This window comes from Mercenaria mercenaria, chromosome 18 (assembly GCF_021730395.1).
Source record: "Mercenaria mercenaria strain notata chromosome 18, MADL_Memer_1, whole genome shotgun sequence".
NCBI classification, from domain to species: Eukaryota; Metazoa; Mollusca; class Bivalvia; order Venerida; family Veneridae; genus Mercenaria; species Mercenaria mercenaria.
In genome coordinates this window covers 11,249,515-11,268,186 of record NC_069378.1, presented here as the reverse complement: position 1 = coordinate 11,268,186, position 18,672 = coordinate 11,249,515, and the positions used below count along the sequence as shown (strand labels likewise).

The window sequence follows — 18,672 nt, the reverse complement described above, 5'->3', positions numbered from 1 at the left end:
ATGATAACAAACCGCGAGGTGCGAGTTCAATCCCAGATTACGGCCGTAGTTTTTCTCTAGTATACATTTTTTTTAGTCAAGAATCTTTGAAGACTCTTTTTAAAACCATTTTATATATTTTAATAATAATGTTTGAATTATTTTTTTCATTGTTTCTATATTTTTAATTATCACTATATTTGTAACGTGTTGAAGCCATTACACGGTAACTAAAACTAACCGGCAAGTATTAGTGACGACCTAACACATCATTTACTAATCGATTCAATGAATTGCAAAAATTGCTCGTGCAATGTTTATTGAAACAAACGATTAAAAAAATGTGAACTTACCAAGGCTCGAACATCGAAAAGAAAGTTTGTTAAGCCATCGACATATCCTTTGTGCCATGCATTCGTTTACATTCATCGATAACTTATTCCGCTTTACCATGTATTACATATATGTTCCTACCCTTTTTGGCGAAATAACTGGCCAGCTTTAATTAGTCACGGCTCATAAAACGTGGTCGACCTATACATACAAATGCATACACCAAATAAAACATATAAAAAATAAAGATGAATAGAACAAAATAAGAAACACAATGGGGTACCGCCGTGGAAAGGTCAGTGGCAAAACACCATTGAAAGAGTTTACTGATTAATTGTGTACACTTCCATCTACAACATAGGTCACCATATTGACATATTTGTCATCTGACATTCCAGATTTTAAATACATCCGCAGTCCACTTCGTCTTAATTCGTATTACAGTAAGAGCATTCAATAGTTTGAAAATGCACTCCATCGCTTCACTTGATTAAACAGCAACAAATAAAATGTGTATTAAGCTTTCTAACAGCTGTTTAAGTATCCTTAAGTATTTACACCCATTACATGTACCAAAGTGAAGTAAATTGCGGAGAGAGTAATTTATTTTATTCAGATAAAAAATGTTGTTGTTTATATATTTTACGTATATAATGAACGTCCTTTTTGTACAGTAAAAAACCCAACATTTTTTAGTGATTGGACATTTATTCAAATATTTTTGTTTCCGCACATATTGATATTGATTCACCGGCATGCCACTTCTCATATTTAAGTTCGGATACTTCTAAATAAATAGGTCGGTTCTGATTCCAAAATACCGACCTGTCGGCCATTCGGGTCATGTCTGGAAGTAAATATTGATAAAAAAATACACCTGATAACAAAAATAAAATATTAATAAATACAATTCTTTATTCTTTCGCTTTTCTATGAGTTTACACTGTTGACACTGATGCAGACTTTCGTAAAATATAGTCTTTCCTGTACTGTTTCTATTGTACTATTTTTACTGCTTATTAAGTTATACAGCAGAATATTAATAAAAAAGACCGTTGTAAATTACTAAAATAGCTTAAAAATAAAGGAATATATATATAATTATTAACTTTGCGCAGGAATATAATTACGTTTAAGAAATGAAAATGTGATAAAATCTCAGTGATCTACAACATTTCACACTTTTATCACAACTCTAGTTGCGATACACAGGGGATTAAAATACATTATCCACCAGATTGAATGAACATGTAGATTCACAATTGTTTGTTAAATTATTTTAGGTTATAGATATTTAGCCCAATTCTTAATGACAGTTGGTCAGAATGTTTACCTGAATAAAATCTCGAAAGTGTTTGATACTTAAATAAATTTATGGAAAAGTGTAGTACTCTCTATGCTTAAGTGCTTATTTAACAATGGGCGGATATTTTTTGTAATTGGTATGGATAAATAATTACGTACCACACAAAAACAAAAACAAAAAAGATTGATATGTAAATATGTTGTGGTTAATACTGACCGTTCAAAGGTGGTGCCCTTATTTTCAGCTTGTTTTTTTTTGTGTCAATTTCGTATTTTATGTTACGTATATTGTTTTGTTTGTTTTTGGTGTTTCTTTCTGTTGGACCCCATCGTACTCCCTTGGATTAACGTTTCTCATCTTTTACTATGTTAGATGCCACTAATAGTTTTGTTTTGCTCACCGGCCGTCCCTGGGCGGTGCCAGACTGTGTTGTTTTTTCCTGCTTGTCTGTCTGTTTGCTGTGTATGTGCGTGCGTGCGTGTGTGTTCATCTAAAATGTGTTTGGATTTCTGAAGCAGTCTGGCTGCTATGTTTTTTTTTCCGTTACAGTGTTTTTTTTTGTTGTTGGCCTACTTTGCGATGCATGGCGCTCTGGCTATGTTTGAGATGCCGTGTGCTTTCGTTCTTCCAAACTACATTTTTTACCTTTTTTTTCATGTAGAAAGTTCTTATGAGAAATAAAAATGTTTTACAATTTTATTGTTTTATTTGATAGTATACCAACTACAGAAAGAGGCCCCGAAACCAAAGAAGATGATATGTAAATTAGAGGTTGGTACAATCACACTTATAAACATATATTTGATTTAGCAGGATTAAAACAATTGATATTGTACATTTGTTCCACAGTCACAGAATACATAAAGCACAATATAACATAAACATCACTTGTCTGTGGAGAAATATTCAGAAATAAGATATATCAAAATTGTCTGCTAAGACTCACGTTGATATACGATGTTGAACCAGAGCCACAGGGAATTACAGACAAGGCCGAATCGATGTCCTTCCACATATTTTTACATAACTTTATTACATAACTTCTTGTTCTTGTTTGAAATGTACATGTTGTGTTTTAACGTGTTTTCATTTCCTCACAGATAAATATACATGCTTTCAAACATTTGTTTCGATAATTACAAAACATGGACTGTGATATCAAAATGTTAGTCGTCATACTGTTTTGTGTTTGAATTTGAAAGAACTGACTTTTCTAAATGACGATTTCACATTAACATAGATATTCACGTCTGGAAAAAAAACTGCCGATAGAATAACTTCTAAATAGACCTTGACTGAATTTCAAACATTTACAAAGCGGACGTAGTGCTTCAATGATAACAATGAATTTGATTTAATGCTCCTCCAACAAGCGTCTCATGTAAAGCTGCTTATCATTTATCAAGCTGAAGGACAGAAAAGCTTCTGGAATTTGAGCGTCTTGTGACTCTAAATCAGCTTAGATACAAACAATTAACAGAGAATTGATGACTGAGCAAAGAACTTGATACATACCATTACAAATTGCAGTATCTAAAGCGTTGAGTAATGAATACATGACGGTCGTCGGGTAATTTGAAACAAGAGTATTTTTTATTTCTATTTGGCTAGATTCAAATTAAACCATCCAAAAACAATGTCAAAATTGCTGTTGCTTTACATTCGTATGTAGTTTTATTCACTTTTGTGCATGCGTAGTACATGTATTATAGGACACATACAAATCTACCTACCTATTTACCTACCAGCCTGCTTATCTCAGTAGGTAGGGCAAAGCTACGGATCGCAGGGCCGTGAGTTCGATCCCCGGGCGGGGCGTATGTTCTCCGTGACGCCTTGATAAAAGACATTGTGTCTGAAATCATTCGTCCTCCACCCCTGATTCATGCTGGGAAATTGGCAGTTACTTGTGGAGAACATGTTTGTACTGATACAGATTCCGGGAACACTGGTTAGGTTAATGCCCACCGTTACATGATTGAATTACTGTTGAAAAAAGGCGCTAAACCATAAACTTCTTAACTTCCTACTTTCTAAATTACAATTATAACAATTAAATTATGTCTTCATTTATTCCTACAGAACATTTTATCTATATTCTGTCCTTTTGTCACAATTTAAATAATGTACCCGCCCAATTATGTTTCCATTATTAGCTTCTTATAGACGTTTAAAGTGTATAACTTTAGTCAAATAAACTCAGTCGACATAGTATTACATTTGCAAAACCCCGTCCTGTATCAATGAGAGATGTACATAAACAATTGTGAAGTCAGAAGAATTATCTTATAAGTTCCTCAGTGAATATTTAGTCTGAAAATGTTTTATAAGTCAGTTTGAATACAAAATCGTTAACTGAATTAATGTACATGTACCGTTTTTAATATAAGAATGTATTAAATTACACTTTTTTGAATAAACTCATAACAATTTCATGATCGCCCCTGTATGAAAATGTTGAACTTTGCATATTACGTAAATTTCATTAAATTGAACATCCTCTTATATCTATTATGATACTTTCATACAGCGACGTCTTATAAGCTCTAAGCACCTAAAGGAAGTAATTAAACAGTGATGTGTAATTTCAGTATCTTTATCTATTTCAGCCTGCAGACAAACCAAAATACTATGGGGATGAGTAAGTATCGCTAATACTTTTATCATGTCTCCCAAACTTATCAAATGTGGAAGGAAACATAATGTTTTGGTCTGTATAGGTGTCCGTCTGTCAAGTCTTAGTCGTTCAGTTTCTTAATAATCCCTAGATGGGTTTTCAACGAAACGTGCAACAAATGTTTACAATAATGAGAGGACGTGCAAAATGCAACTTTCGATCATGCTAGTTTAAGGTCGAGTTCTTAGGTCATAGTCAAATGTCAAACAGGGGACTTTTACGTGTCTACATTGCATATTTTATCCTCTTGAAAGATTTTTAAAAATCTGGCCGACATCGTTAATTATAATGAGAATGCATGCAGAACGCAACTGAAATTTATATTAAGCTGTCTTACAACACATGTCCAGTTATTAAATATCCATTCATTCTTCCATTACAAGTTTGTATTTTATTTTGAGACATAAACCTTTTTTCAAAAGCAAGCTTTGACTTCTATTTACATTCTTGATCATTCATAGCACTTTAACAATCAATATATTGTACTTGGCCAGTGCTATATGAAACTTTTATAGATGATTCTCTGTTTGTAGTTGTAAGAGGAAAGTATATTGTATACGGAATTTCAAATATCTTCAGATATATTTGAAAGAGCCTTTCGCACTTTGAAAAAATTTGTTGACACATACCCCGAATACGGGTTTTCTAAAGAAACCACTTTTGCACTTTGGAAAGATTTGTTGACACATACCCTGAATACGGACTTTCCTATGAAACCGCTCAACAATGTAGCACGAGGGAGAAATTCAGAGGTGGGGTGATAAATGGAAATATAAATATGAAAACATCTAGATTTTACTAGTTTAAGTTAGCAAAATGTTTGTTTTAACTAGTATCCAGCAGTCCTGTTTTCGAATGTTTTCGTTTCTGTCGGGTTTTCAGTTTAAATCGTGACATCAAATGTTTTTGTTAAGTGTGTAATTAATAGAAACTCTTTAGAAAAAAAATGTATTATAAGATGCCTTTTGTTATAGGTATCATGGTCAAATATCACGTCATGAAGCAGAAGACATAGTGTTTCAGGGAGGTGAAGGCAGTTACCTAGTCAGAAAAAGTGATAGGGCACCAAATGCATTCTCATTAACAATACGGTAAAACTTATTTAAGTTGAAAGGCAGATATATAACTTCAGTGCATTTTAAAAGTATTTTGTATGTGTGTTTGTTAGATTTCATCATTAAATGACTAATCTGGAAAGACAATACGCTGAATCGGCAAGGGTTAAGAGTAAGTAACTTTACGAAGTCTAAGGTAAAAGTAATAGGTACCCGTGCTTGTTTATAGAATAATTATACTTATTAAATAAATAACACCAACAAAATTAAATGGTTGATCTAATTTAATTTACAGTTCATAGTTACATACAAACAAAATGATATTCAGAGAAATGTAAAGATAACAAATAGAGGTAAAATATTACATAAAACTACTATAAGAGTGTAATTCATTTGATCTTTATTTAGAGATTTTTTACGGTACAAAGTCAATTTGTTCAATACCTTCACATTTGAAGTGTTTAACAACTGGGTGTGTTTTAGCGTACTTGGGTGTCTATAGTTATATCTAGGTATTTTAAAGCAAAAGTTAAAAAAAAAAAAAAAAAAAAAAAAAAAACACATCAAAACGGAGACGCAATGGAAAGAAGACCGAAACAAAATCAACCAAAACCAACAAAAATACTTTCGGCAGAAGAACTAGCAAGCAGATTTCGAAAGCTAATGATGAATCTATTCATCAAATGTCAAAAAACATGAAAACCCCGGGCCCACAGAAAACCTACGCAGAGGCCGTGAAAACCGGGGCAACACTGCAGGAGGACATGAAGGCCGGGACAACACTGCAGGAGACAGTGCAGAACCTAGTGAAGGCAGTTACGAGTGTGGCAGCACTGCTGGAGGGAAGGGCCGACACGGCAGAAAACGACAAAGGCGCTTCATCCGGGCTCCGGACAAAAAATCCTGGAGAAAAACGAAACGGCGGTTACAGAAAATACGGAAAGGAAAGGAGACAGTATTAAACTTATCGAGTAAAAATCTTACAGACGATGACTACATACTTCTAGGTAAGGGGTTAAAATTTTGCCCGAAATCTAACTCGCATGATAAGCTTAAATTAGCAGAAAACATTTTTAAATTCAATCGCAGGCTTCGTCTAAAGGAATATTTTGCTTCAAAAATAATAAATGACAGCGAATGCGAGAGCGATGATAACAATGCAGATACAGATAATTATCATGGTCTTCCATTCTACAATAAATCTCAGTCATCTTTTACTCCTCCAGCTGGTCGCGATATGTACTTAGACTTTTATATAACAGCTGTTACTGAAGAAATATTACAGAATTGTAACAAGAAAAGACGATATAGTAATATTTCAAAAACTGAACTAGATTCGCTCAGAAAATTATCTCAAGATGAATCGATTGTTATCAAGAAAGCTGACAAATCTAATACAATTGTTATAATGAACACGGAGGATTACAAGAAAGAGATTCTGAGGCAACTTAGTGATGGTAAATATTATGAAAAACTTAAACAAGATCCTAAAGATAATATTCTTAAGAATATATCTACATGTATTGAAAGTACAGAAGAGACAAATAGTAATGTAACTAAGGAATTTGACATGTTTCCAGAGTCTGTTAGAACTCCGGTATTTTACGTGCTGCCGAAAATACATAAGACTCCCGACAGCAATCTACCGCTAAATTATCCCGGGCGACCCATTGTGTCGGCATGCAGCTCGCCCACGGAGAACATTTCAAAATATCTTGATTATATACTCAAACCGCACATGATAAACTTACCGTCTTATATTAAAGACACAACTGACTTTATTGAAAAGATTAAAAGTTTCAAATTCAAAAGTAAGGCTACTTATTTAGTGACACTAGATGTTTCTTCTCTATATACAAACATACCGCACAGCGACGGAATAGACGCATGTAAATATTTTTTGGACGAGAATTGTCATGGAAGATTGAAATGTGACGATGTCGCAAACCTCATTAAACTTGTTCTGCAAAATAATTATTTCAAATTTGATGAAGATTTTTATCTCCAAAAAATGGGTACTGCGATGGGCAGCTCAATGGCACCATCATACGCATCGTTATTTATGGGAAAATTTGAACAAGACTTCCTTAGAAATCGAGATCTACAACCGACACTTTGGCTGCGTTTCCTGGATGATATTTTTATGGTGTGGGATCATTCCTTGGAAGAACTAGAACTTTTCATCAGAGAGTTAAACAGTTTTCATCCTGACATAAAGTTTACGCATACTATTTCACAAGATTCGCTCTCGTTTCTAGATGTAAATATATCCAAGGGAGAGAATTTATGTGTTGAAACTAACATATATGTGAAAGAAACTAATAACCACCAGTACCTGGACTATACATCATGTCATCCCAAACAATGTAAAAACGGTATTCCGTATAGTCAAGCAAAACGCTATAGACGTATAATATCAGATGATGACAAGTTCAAACATGCATTATCACAGCTTCGTGAATTCTTCGTTGACAGAGGTTACCCACATGATGTGTTAGACCGTGCCTTCCAAAAAGTAGTCAATATATCTCAGCAAGAAGCTTTACAGACTCAAGTTGGGGACAAAAATAGTGTAATTCCTTTTACTATTGTGTATGATCCAGCACTTCCACGTATTGGTAACACTATTAATAAATACTGGAGTATTTTGAACCTATCAAAAAGCTTTACAACTAAATCCGTTTATGAGAACTGTAAACCTGTTGTTGCCTATAGACGTCCGAAAAATTTACAAGACTATTTGATAAGTTCAGAGTTCAATAAGCAAAGTGATAAACTTTATCTCTCACAGAGATGTAATGGTAGCCGATGTTCGCATTGTACCAATATCGAAACAGGTTCAGAATTTACCAGTCAAATGACTGGTCAAGCATACAGTTTACATCATAACGTAAACTGTAAAAGTAACTGTGTAATTTATTTGATTACTTGCAAAAAATGTGACAAACAGTATGTGGGACAAACTACGCAACCTGTATCAAAACGCATGAACAGTCACCGATTTGATATTAATAGTTTTACTGACCCTACTTTTTCCTCAATGGTTGCATCACATTTCAATTTACGAGATCATTGCTTAAAGGACTTTTCTTTTATGCCTATTGATGTTGTAAGAAATGACATTGATCGTCTCTGCAAAGAAACAGTGTGGATACATAAACTGAAAACGCTCTATCCAGATGGTTTAAATTCTAAAGTTTTATTTGATATTAATTGACCAATCAACTAATTGTATTGATCTACATATATAGATATGTAATGCCGAGTATATCGTTGTTTTTTTCCTATTTCTGTTTTTTATATACATAAGTATAGGAAATTTTGTATAAACACTATCCGACAATTTACTCGGTATGTTCGTTAAATCCGTTTAAAGGAACGTTATTTTTAATTTATTTAACATTGTAAATAATGTAGATCTAAACTTTGTAAACATTTTACCGCCTTTTTACGCGACGTTGTTTAACGACGTCACGTCCGTTGTTTTTATTGTTATTCTTCCCTGAGGAAGGCTTAACGCCGAAACGTTGGAAGTTAATAATTATCTTTGAACAAACGCTACACGTGTTGTTGTTGATTTTTCTTATTTGTTAAAGCAAAAGTTAGACATATTATTAACAGAAATTGATATTCTTCTTCAGTATCATTTCATTGACAAATTGTACATTTTCTGTTTGGTTTCCGTCTATATTTCTATATCTACCTGTTTCAACAGAAAGCTAGTAGTTTAGCTAGAATATTTCTCAACATATGCAATTCATTTTGGTAATATATTCAGGCATTTTCAAATCATCTTTAACTCAATATATAGAAACAAAGAAGATCTTGAACAAATATCTTGTCTCTAGTTATTTACAAACATGTCTGTAAGTCTTCTGAGAAAGTCAGGTACAAACATAAAAATATTTATTAAGACGGAAAAGTCAATACAATGTACTTAAAGAAAACCTGCGTTTTGTAATAAATCCCCAACTTTAGATGCCCAATTAACAGTATTACTTTTTCAGCATTATGTCATAAAGCATTATTCATAGTACTCGATAAAATACAATAATTCTTCTTTCCAGCATATAACTTTAAAAATGTTTCACAATTCTAACCCGTCCATAGACATAAAGTGGAAATCTACTCATTCCCCATATATTGTTGAATTTGATGTAGACATGTTAAAATTTAGTATCCATTTCATATATTTTCTATGCTTTCGTTGATATTTTCCGCTCTATCAAAATCCAATATATCACAAAAATAATTCAATATACATATGAATCAAATGAGTCGTGCCATGGGAAAACCAACATGGATCCAGACCAGCCTGCGCAGTCTGGTCAGGATCCATGCTGTTCGCTTTAAAAGCCTATTACAATTAGAGAAACCATTTGCGAACAGCATGGATCCTGACCAGACTGCGCGGATGCGCTTGCTGGTCTGGATCCATGCTGGTCGCAAACCCACTGTGTTGGTTTTCCCATGGCGTGGCTCAAATAAATTTAGCATAATGTTTACAGAAACTTCTAGTTCTTTTGTTAAAGAGAATAATGACCCATAGCTTTTAAAGCTTTACCTGCTAATGTTTTAGTTGAGGTCACATTTTACATTTATCATACCACAATTCTTAAAGCCATTCATCTTAAATTTCCATTTAGTACAAAAATCGTTTAACTTGTTTAATGAAATTTCTTGCTATGTCGCCGCCTTTATGAAAATAACGGCGTCTTTAGCAAACAGTAATAGATATATGGATAGCTGGTTTAATGTGAAACAAGAGCTATTACCTTTTTTGTAAAAAAAACATCTATGTGTCATAGAAAACATATTTTTAAGTTAATACTATGTCATGTAATATAACACCTAAAAATATGATATCATGGGCGTTTTTCTTTCCTTTAGCCCCGCATCTTCCTGGAATATTTCCGAATAATAAAGTACAAGGAAGTTTGGAAAATTAGCTGTTTAATGTTTGGTGTACAAGTATTGTGTAACAAAATTAAGCCCGAGATACACAATAACGAGCTATACATTTCGAAGACAGCAGCCAATACATAAAATTTGTTAAGTAACACATTTTATACATTTCCAAAATGTTCACAGGATCATTTCTAAATTAATACTTTAAATAATACTTATTCAGAAGTGCAAAAACAATTGGGATGGTTACTTTTAAATAAGACTTTAGAAAGCTCATTAAATTTGAAAATCTGAAACAGGTTGGTAGGCAGGGATATTACTATTCATTTTTAAATACGCAAGGAAATCCTTCCGATCTCTGCTAGTAAGGAACATGATGAAAAAGTTGACAGTAACATTAGTGTTTTTTTTTCAGGTTTGATAATGATACAAGGAACTACAAGTTATACTATGACGGACTGTATTTTGTAGGTGACAAAAGATTTGAAACAGTTGAACAGTTAGTTGCTGATGGATTAATTCATTTTTATATAGAATCGCGAGCCTCTGACTTTATTGCATTTCTGTCTGGCGAGTCAAAGCATACACAGTCGCCATATCTATCTTACTTGATTAAAAAGAAAGGGCTCCAAATATCACGAGAAAACGTTTCACATAATCAAGTCAGTCAGACAGGCGCCAATGCTACAGCTCCATTGATAACGTCAACGGTAAGACAATTTCTGTCATAAAACATACCAAATATATATTTTGGCCTCATGTGAAAATGTGACAGTTATCAAGCAATTCTGTTTTCTATCCCGTATTCTTTATTTTGTTGAGTTTATCGTTGCATCGATACAAATATAGGTCATATGGCGACTTTCCAGCTCTGATGGTTGAGGAATACCCCATGTGCCCCTTCGTGCATAATTTCATCACGAGCGGGTACCTGGTGGAAACACCGACCTTCCGTAATCCAGCTGGATGGCTTCCTATCATGAAGAATTCAAGGCCCTGAGTGAGGCTGGAACCCACATCGATGAGGGGCAAGTGATTTGAAGTCAGCGACCTTAACCACTCGGCCACGGAGGCCCCTTATCCCGCATTCAGCCTGTTTATACTGACATGACTATATCAATTACCTTTATAGTCAACAGGTATCTAATTAATGGGAAATCTTGTAAATTGTCTAGTTCTGCATTTACTTTGTTCGACCTTTGGTCTTTCGGCCGTACCATCAAGCAATACAAAGAAGTAAGTTGTCCACTTACATATATGTACTTCATACATATATATTTTCAATTTATGAGGAATAATTAGAAAAAAAAAGAAATATCTTTTTAAAGTTCGATTGTGACTACAATTAAAAATGGTGCTAGGACTGGTCAGCCCGGTGTCAGTATAATGTGACTAGGTGGGGTATCATGCCACGTGTCTACGGTGTGATATTCCAGTGAGGCAGCACTATAAAGTTGGGCATTGTGCTCACTGCTACAAGTAGGCACCGTCGTTTATATGACTGAAAAACTGTTGAAAAAGACGTTAAACCCGAACACACACACACACACACAATTAAAATTGATTAATTTTAAAAGGGACTTTTTGATAAATTAAATGCAAAACGTAGAATGTATTACTTTTTATGTAATTAATGGTTTTTAAATTAATTTTATATCATACCGTTAATTTTTGAAAGTAAGGAAAGATATATTTGTTAATAAACAGCATGATAAAAACTAAACATTTCAAGAACTACTATTAGACAGATATTTGTTGACATTTCCAGCTGCCTAGTTATATAGCTGTTATACTCTTCCCTGTGAAAAGATGCTTTTAAACTTTTATAGATATTTTACATGCCTTTAGGTTGACTATCCGAAGTATGGAGAGCTGTTCTACTCGACCCGGTGTCAAACTTAGTTAAAAATAGCTATTCCTCATGATCACCCACATCATATGTCACAAGGGCCATAACTCTCACACCACTATTTCATGAATTATTCCCACTTTTACTCAGAATATCAGGTTAAAGTTTTGGTGGACTTTATTCTGTCTGAGTAACTACTAAATTGATTGATTCAAACTTAAAATAGTTGTCCCATCTTATTGTAATGTAATCGCTAGGTTCTTTGTATTCTTTATTTTATTTCGGATATTTCTCTCAGAGATTTAAGATGTTAAAATCATACAAAAACTTTACATTTCATGAATAATAAAAATCAGACAAGATTGTCAGATCTTCAGCAGCTTAAGGATAGTTGAAGTTGTACACATCAGTGAATTCTTTTCTATGTATCCTTTAGCGAACAGAAAGTTAAATAATATGTCTGCTCTGTGTTTACTGTATAACCCTATATAAACTCAATATACTCTGTGATCAAAATGGAGAGCAGCCCAGGTGACAGGCTAGGGAAATGGTCCCGCTCTCATGAGCTGAAACTCAATAAGCATTGTTTTTTGTTAGGCTGAAATATATTTATAGATAAGAAATTGTATTAACAGGGTTGTAGATAGAACTGCTAATTGAACATTGATTATATCTTTAGAATTCGACTGAACATTATAAGTAACTGTGCTTTACTCTTCGTAAGAAATAAAAATGTTAGAACTGTCATAATGGTGTTGTGTTTTAAAGAAAGCTTCAGGTACACAGGCCACTATACTTCGTTACATTATAACCCACATCATATGACACAAGGTCCATAACTTTACCAGCTTCTTTACATGAATTATGGCCCTCTTGAACTTAGAATATAAGGTTAGTTTTGATGCATTTTCTCTATATTCAGCATCATCACTCACATCATATAACCCAAGGTCTATAATTCTAGCACCATTATTTCATGAATTATCTCCAATTTTTACTTAGAATTTCAGGTTAATCTTTTGGTGCACTTGCACTCTGTCTCAACTATTACTAAAAATTTGATTTAAACTTAATGTATTTGTTCCATTTATCACCCACATCATGTAAAACAAGGAGAACCACTCTTGCATTAATATTTCATGAATGAATCCCCCTTTTGCATAGAATTATACTTATTTTATGTTTTGATACACTTGATCTCTTTTATTACTTAATACTTCTGACACAGACTCGAGTTATTGTCCAATATCTTCATCCAAAATGGAGTCATTAAACGCTCCAGTGACAGCTCCAGCATCTTCAGATGTGTCCAGTTTTACTATCCAGCATCGAAATAGTCGAGCACGCTGTCTCCTGTGATAGCTCTTGTTTGAGTGTTTACACTGAAATATCACGAATTATAACAGCCGCCACTATCACCTAAGGATGTATTGAACACACTACACCTCTTTTAAAATTAATATTAAAAGTTTGAATTCACTTTTTCTGTATTTCTTTTTCAGCCGGATGAAGATGTTAATTATATCAAAGCTGATGGCATAATTGATGTGTCAGTCCCTAAGAAAGCTCATGTCTTTAAAACGCATACATTCACAGGGTTTCACAGGTGTGACTGTTGTTATAGCGTTATTTGGGGGCTAAGAACAAAGGCGTTGAAGTGCCAAGGTAAATGTTTCCTTTACTTCGTTGTTAGTTGGATTTTATCAATTTTATTTCATTATCTAATAATTATCGTTATTTTGTAGGAAATTGCGTTTGACATCATAATTTACTGTTGTTGATTAAATAAAAAGCTGATATTGTTTTGTTAATTAAACTTTTCAGAGAAATAATCTCATAGCAACCAACAGATCGATTTGTAGTCTGGTTAAAAACAGAAGAAATTGCAAAAAACGTATATCATTTAAAACCGGATAAACAAACTTCTGTATACCTACTTTCTTCTGACAGATTGTGGTTTTAAGGCTCACAAGAAATGTTCAGAGATAGTGCCAAATGATTGCATGGAACAGAGTGTAAACAGAGGTAAATAAAACATAATACATGTAGCATCGCTATAATAGTATTTATATTTGTATTTAATATCCATGCTATTATTTCTCAATAGGACCAGAGACGGAAGTATATTCTTCCATATTCGCGTGCAAATTTAATATCAGGTGCGTGATCAGTTGTGTACGGAAGAGCATTAGTGCCAGGTGCGTGTTTAATAAGTCCAAATTTTGAGTTACTAAGTAGAAATTTCGAGTCACTTATCTCGAAATTTCGAGTTACTTATTTAGAAATTTCGAGTTACTTATTTAGAAATTTCGAGTTTCTTAGTCGAAATTTCGAGTTGCTAAGTCAGACTTTCGAGTTAATATCTCGAAATTTCGAGTAACTAACTACAAAGGTTTACGTTGATGTTTAGGTCCTGGCCAAGATTAGGTACCTGGTGTAGCCACCGGGTAGCCCTACAGGGTCATATAATTACGATGACAGGGCAGCATTTGTGTATATATATATATATATATATATATATATATATATATATATATATATTACTGTTACGATATTTACAACTTTTCAAAATCCCAACAGTACTGTTTGCAATATGTTTTCATTTGAAGCAAATAATATTTTTTAATAATAATTGTAGTAATCATCTTAAATAATTAAAGCTAGGTAAAGTATGTACTTCCAGGTATATTGGCGACATTAAACATAATGTTCAGTCACCGTGTCGAAAATGGTGACTGTTTATATATGAAATTACATCTTTAAGAACGGTTCTTACGAAATTACCAGCCTTTTCATTGCCTGGCCTAGCTTTGAAGCCTGTAACCTTCTTTAGAAAGGACGTTTACATTTCATATTTTTACGGTACGGATGTGTTTATGATAAATCTAAACGTACACAAGTTGAAGCAAACAGTAGAGATTTAGCAGCTCAAACATTTTCATTTTCAAGTTATAGGACGTCACTATGATATTATACTACTATGAATATTGAGTCAACAATACTTCATATATAAACCTCTTTAATTCGAAAATCACTCTAAACCGAACGAATTTTACGTCCCGATTTTTTATTCATTTTATGTTGTGAAAGAACCCCAATAATTCGAAACCTCTTTACTCCGAAAACTTTTGAGATCAAATTATTTTAAAATTTACCCGTCTGATCCGAACTTTAGTCATTATTATCAGTTATTCTTATGTTTATCTTTCTCATTTTTGACACTTTTGAGTCTTTTACAATTTAAATTATCGCTCTTTAAAAATGTCTCAGCAAACAACGGAGATATTACTGATCAGGTCAGATGCTTGCTTTGTAGTTGCATTGACGATAAGTACTATCAATATCATATATTGTAGATCCTTATTAATTTATTTGTTTTGTACCTTCCTCACTTAGCTTTTATCAGTTTGTTTATTTCACGCAGGTAATCATGATAATTGATACTAAGTGTAACTAAATTAGATTTTAAGAATAACATGACAAGTAAAATATTCTCTTTGTTGCTGATTCTGCGAATGTAGGGATGGAGAAATTATTTTTTATGATAAATAATTGAAATGTTGAATTAAAGTAAGAATTGACACATACATGTTGCTTATAGTTTATTTATATTTTATTGATCTGTTCGCAAGTAGATTGATATGTACATCATGTATGATAAATTACTTATATTTTCAGTCTAAAATTAGAACCTTTCTAAACCGAAAATGTTTAAGGGTCCCAATCATGCTAGGATTAGAGGTTTCACTGTAAGTGAACGTGTCATTGGAGTTTTGTATTTATTTTTAACAATCAAATAGGCAAGTAGCAGTTATTCAAATACAAATGTTGGTGTCTGTCAATGAGACAGTGATCTGCCAATACAAGCGCGGGTAATACAGTATTCTTTTATGTTTTTCAACAATTCCAGTTCTACTCGTTTGGCAAATTTTATTGATATGTTAGGCTTTGACTCTGTCATAATGCTGACCAGCTATCCGCATTATTCTGATCCCAAATACCAACGTAAAAGGTTATCTATGAAAGCACTTTAAATGTCGAGTTACTGAATTTTCAATCTTAATACGGTTTGATATGTTTCCATTGATACGAGCATTTTCTTTTTTCTAGATAATCTTCACGCATGAAAGCAGTAGCTATTGTGGAAAATTCTTTAAAAATGCAGACTTACGATTTGTCAACTTTGTTTCCAAACTGTTACAATTCTGTATTACAACAGAACTGATTCATTCATAAACTTGTATTTACCTTCAAGCAGAGCGACGTGTAAATTAACTATCAAGCATTTGTCAAACCAGAGGCCCTTTGACAGCACCCGAGGAAACCAGTCTCAGTTCAGTCCATCCAGTTCGACATTGTTATGAGCTATATTTATTTATCCATAATTTATCAGACATAATGATGACCAGATACATGTATTTAAATATTTCAAACGATATACACCTCTGTGCAAAATGTCACGATTTCTGAATAAAAGATATGCTGAGATTTCTTTTCTTGTAAATCAATATGTGACAACGACCCTTTATAAATATATAATATCCACAGCTGTCTTTTTTTTCTTTCCCTGGTTGTGAAATTATTGTGTTTTCCTGAAAAAAATCCACATATCTGTAGAGTAGAAAATAAAAGGTATAAACAACGTGTCTAAGATGATCGTTGCAAACAGCTTCTTTGAAATTTACTTGCTCGCAGAAAGTAGATATTTATGTATATTCTGGTCACATATTAGGCAGAATACTGCTTGCGTGAAGTAGTTGGCGATATATGAAGTGACAAAAACAACGCGTCTTCTGTTCGTCTTTCATTTAAGGTTCAACAATGTTACGTCATTGTTTTAGGGCAATAGTTCCGGGCTTAAACATTGCTGTAAAACAGCGGATTTCAAAATATCCATCTCGCCAACTCGAAAATAAGTCAAGATTTTCTAGTTTACTTATTCCATTTTCGTATATAAACTATAGTGATAACAGTTGATCATTTCAGGCACAGTCGTGCCGTACATCTTGAGATGTTGAAATACATAAATTTTGTGTCTTTAAATCACATAATGGCGTCATTCGTGTTCTATCCACCCATTGTTTTAATTCTTTATTTTTTTAACCTTTTTTGCAGGCAATTTGATCCCAGCAGAAATCTTGAGAATGGACAAAAGATCAATCGAACTATATAAGGAAGTTTTGCAAGTGGGGCATGAGTCTGTTCATAATATTCGCGTTATGGTTGTTGGGCATTATGGAGTTGGAAAGACAACTCTGACAAAACGTTTATTTAAAGAAGATATAAACATAAACAAACAAGAGAGCACAAACGGAATTGACGTGCATATTAGAAAATGCAAAGTGTCCCTCGAAAATGGCGAGTGGAAAATGCTTGATACAGGTAAGTAGCGTTTTCGGTATTGTTTTAGGATGACTTAGGTCTCAGTGAGAATTTCGAGTTAGTAAATAATAGAAGATGTTTCAGTGTAAGCTCATATTTAAAGGCCGAAGATTTAAGATTCATTTACGCAGGTATTGCAAATGAAGAAAAAATCTGGCCGAAGATTTAAGATTCATTTACGCAGGTATTGCAAATGAAGAAAAAATCTTGGATTTTCTCAACCCGTTCTAGAGTTATGGCACCGACGGGAGATATGGTTGACTTTTTCTACTTAAAATCGCCTGAAAAATAACAAAAATACCCAAAAATCAAAGAAGGATGTCCAACCAACAATATACTGAAATTTGAATAATTTCTAACGACGAGGAATGTCATAGGTAATAAAACCACTGGGCTACCTCATACCAGTTTTGCCTATTTTTAGAGGTATATATGAGTGATATATAGGTGACATAATGAAAGTTAAAGGTATTTGACATCACTTTCAGGGATAGCATATAACATTGTGTTTTTCCACGTATAAATTGTCTTTTTACAATCTTGCACTCCAGAAAATGAACTATTTTACCGTCAACAGCATTTTTTCGTAATGATCCCGCGAGCCCATGCTATTACGGAATAAGAGCAACATGTAGGACGCAGTAGCAAAATGATGTTTCCTCTAAAATTTCGGACAAAATCACCATTATTATAAGTTCCAGAATGCTTACACTACATTGTACAGAAGGTAAATTAATAATTATTTACATGTATGCGTAACATAATTATACGTTATACCTTGCATATAATGCGATGTCACAAAGTAACGAGGCTGTAAAAGGTTCTAGATTAAAGGTACTGTTAAAGAATCTTGAAAGAAATCTTGGAAAAATAAAACTTAAGCCTATTGAAATACTTGAAGCATGAAACTTTTATAGGTAACAAAAAGATTTAGATCTAAAAGATGTTCTAAACAAAAAGTCATACACCTTTTAAAGCAGGAGTTTCGTGATCTATGTTCTAAGTATGTTCTACTGTGTACCTTGCAAATTGCAGGGGTTCCAAGTTGCAAAAGGATTCCTTTATGTATACCCCTTCCATTAGATCATCTGTTTATATTGGCAAAGGTTTGATACCACGAAACTTATCCTTTTGGGGAGACCTATCCGCTTTAATAAGCAAGCGCTCTACCATTGCGCAACCG

General features: G+C 33.4%; 1 protein-coding gene across 2 annotated transcripts in view; it reads left to right on the top strand.

The window, feature by feature from the left end:
• Positions 1–18,672, top strand: part of LOC123538917 (uncharacterized) — a 163,810-nt gene that overhangs the window by 24,074 nt on the left and 121,064 nt on the right. Inside the window, exons 4-10 of one of the 2 annotated variants that reach the window (XM_053530616.1) lie at positions 2,334–2,389; positions 4,228–4,259; positions 5,270–5,386; positions 10,674–10,968; positions 13,610–13,772; positions 14,058–14,132; positions 17,223–17,489. The exons of the other annotated variant lie outside the window; for it this stretch is intronic. Coding sequence (XP_053386591.1) covers positions 2,334–2,389; positions 4,228–4,259; positions 5,270–5,386; positions 10,674–10,968; positions 13,610–13,772; positions 14,058–14,132; positions 17,223–17,489 — 1,005 coding nt within the window. The remainder of the gene's footprint in view (positions 1–2,333; positions 2,390–4,227; positions 4,260–5,269; positions 5,387–10,673; positions 10,969–13,609; positions 13,773–14,057; positions 14,133–17,222; positions 17,490–18,672) is intronic. 2 annotated transcript variants of the gene reach the window in all.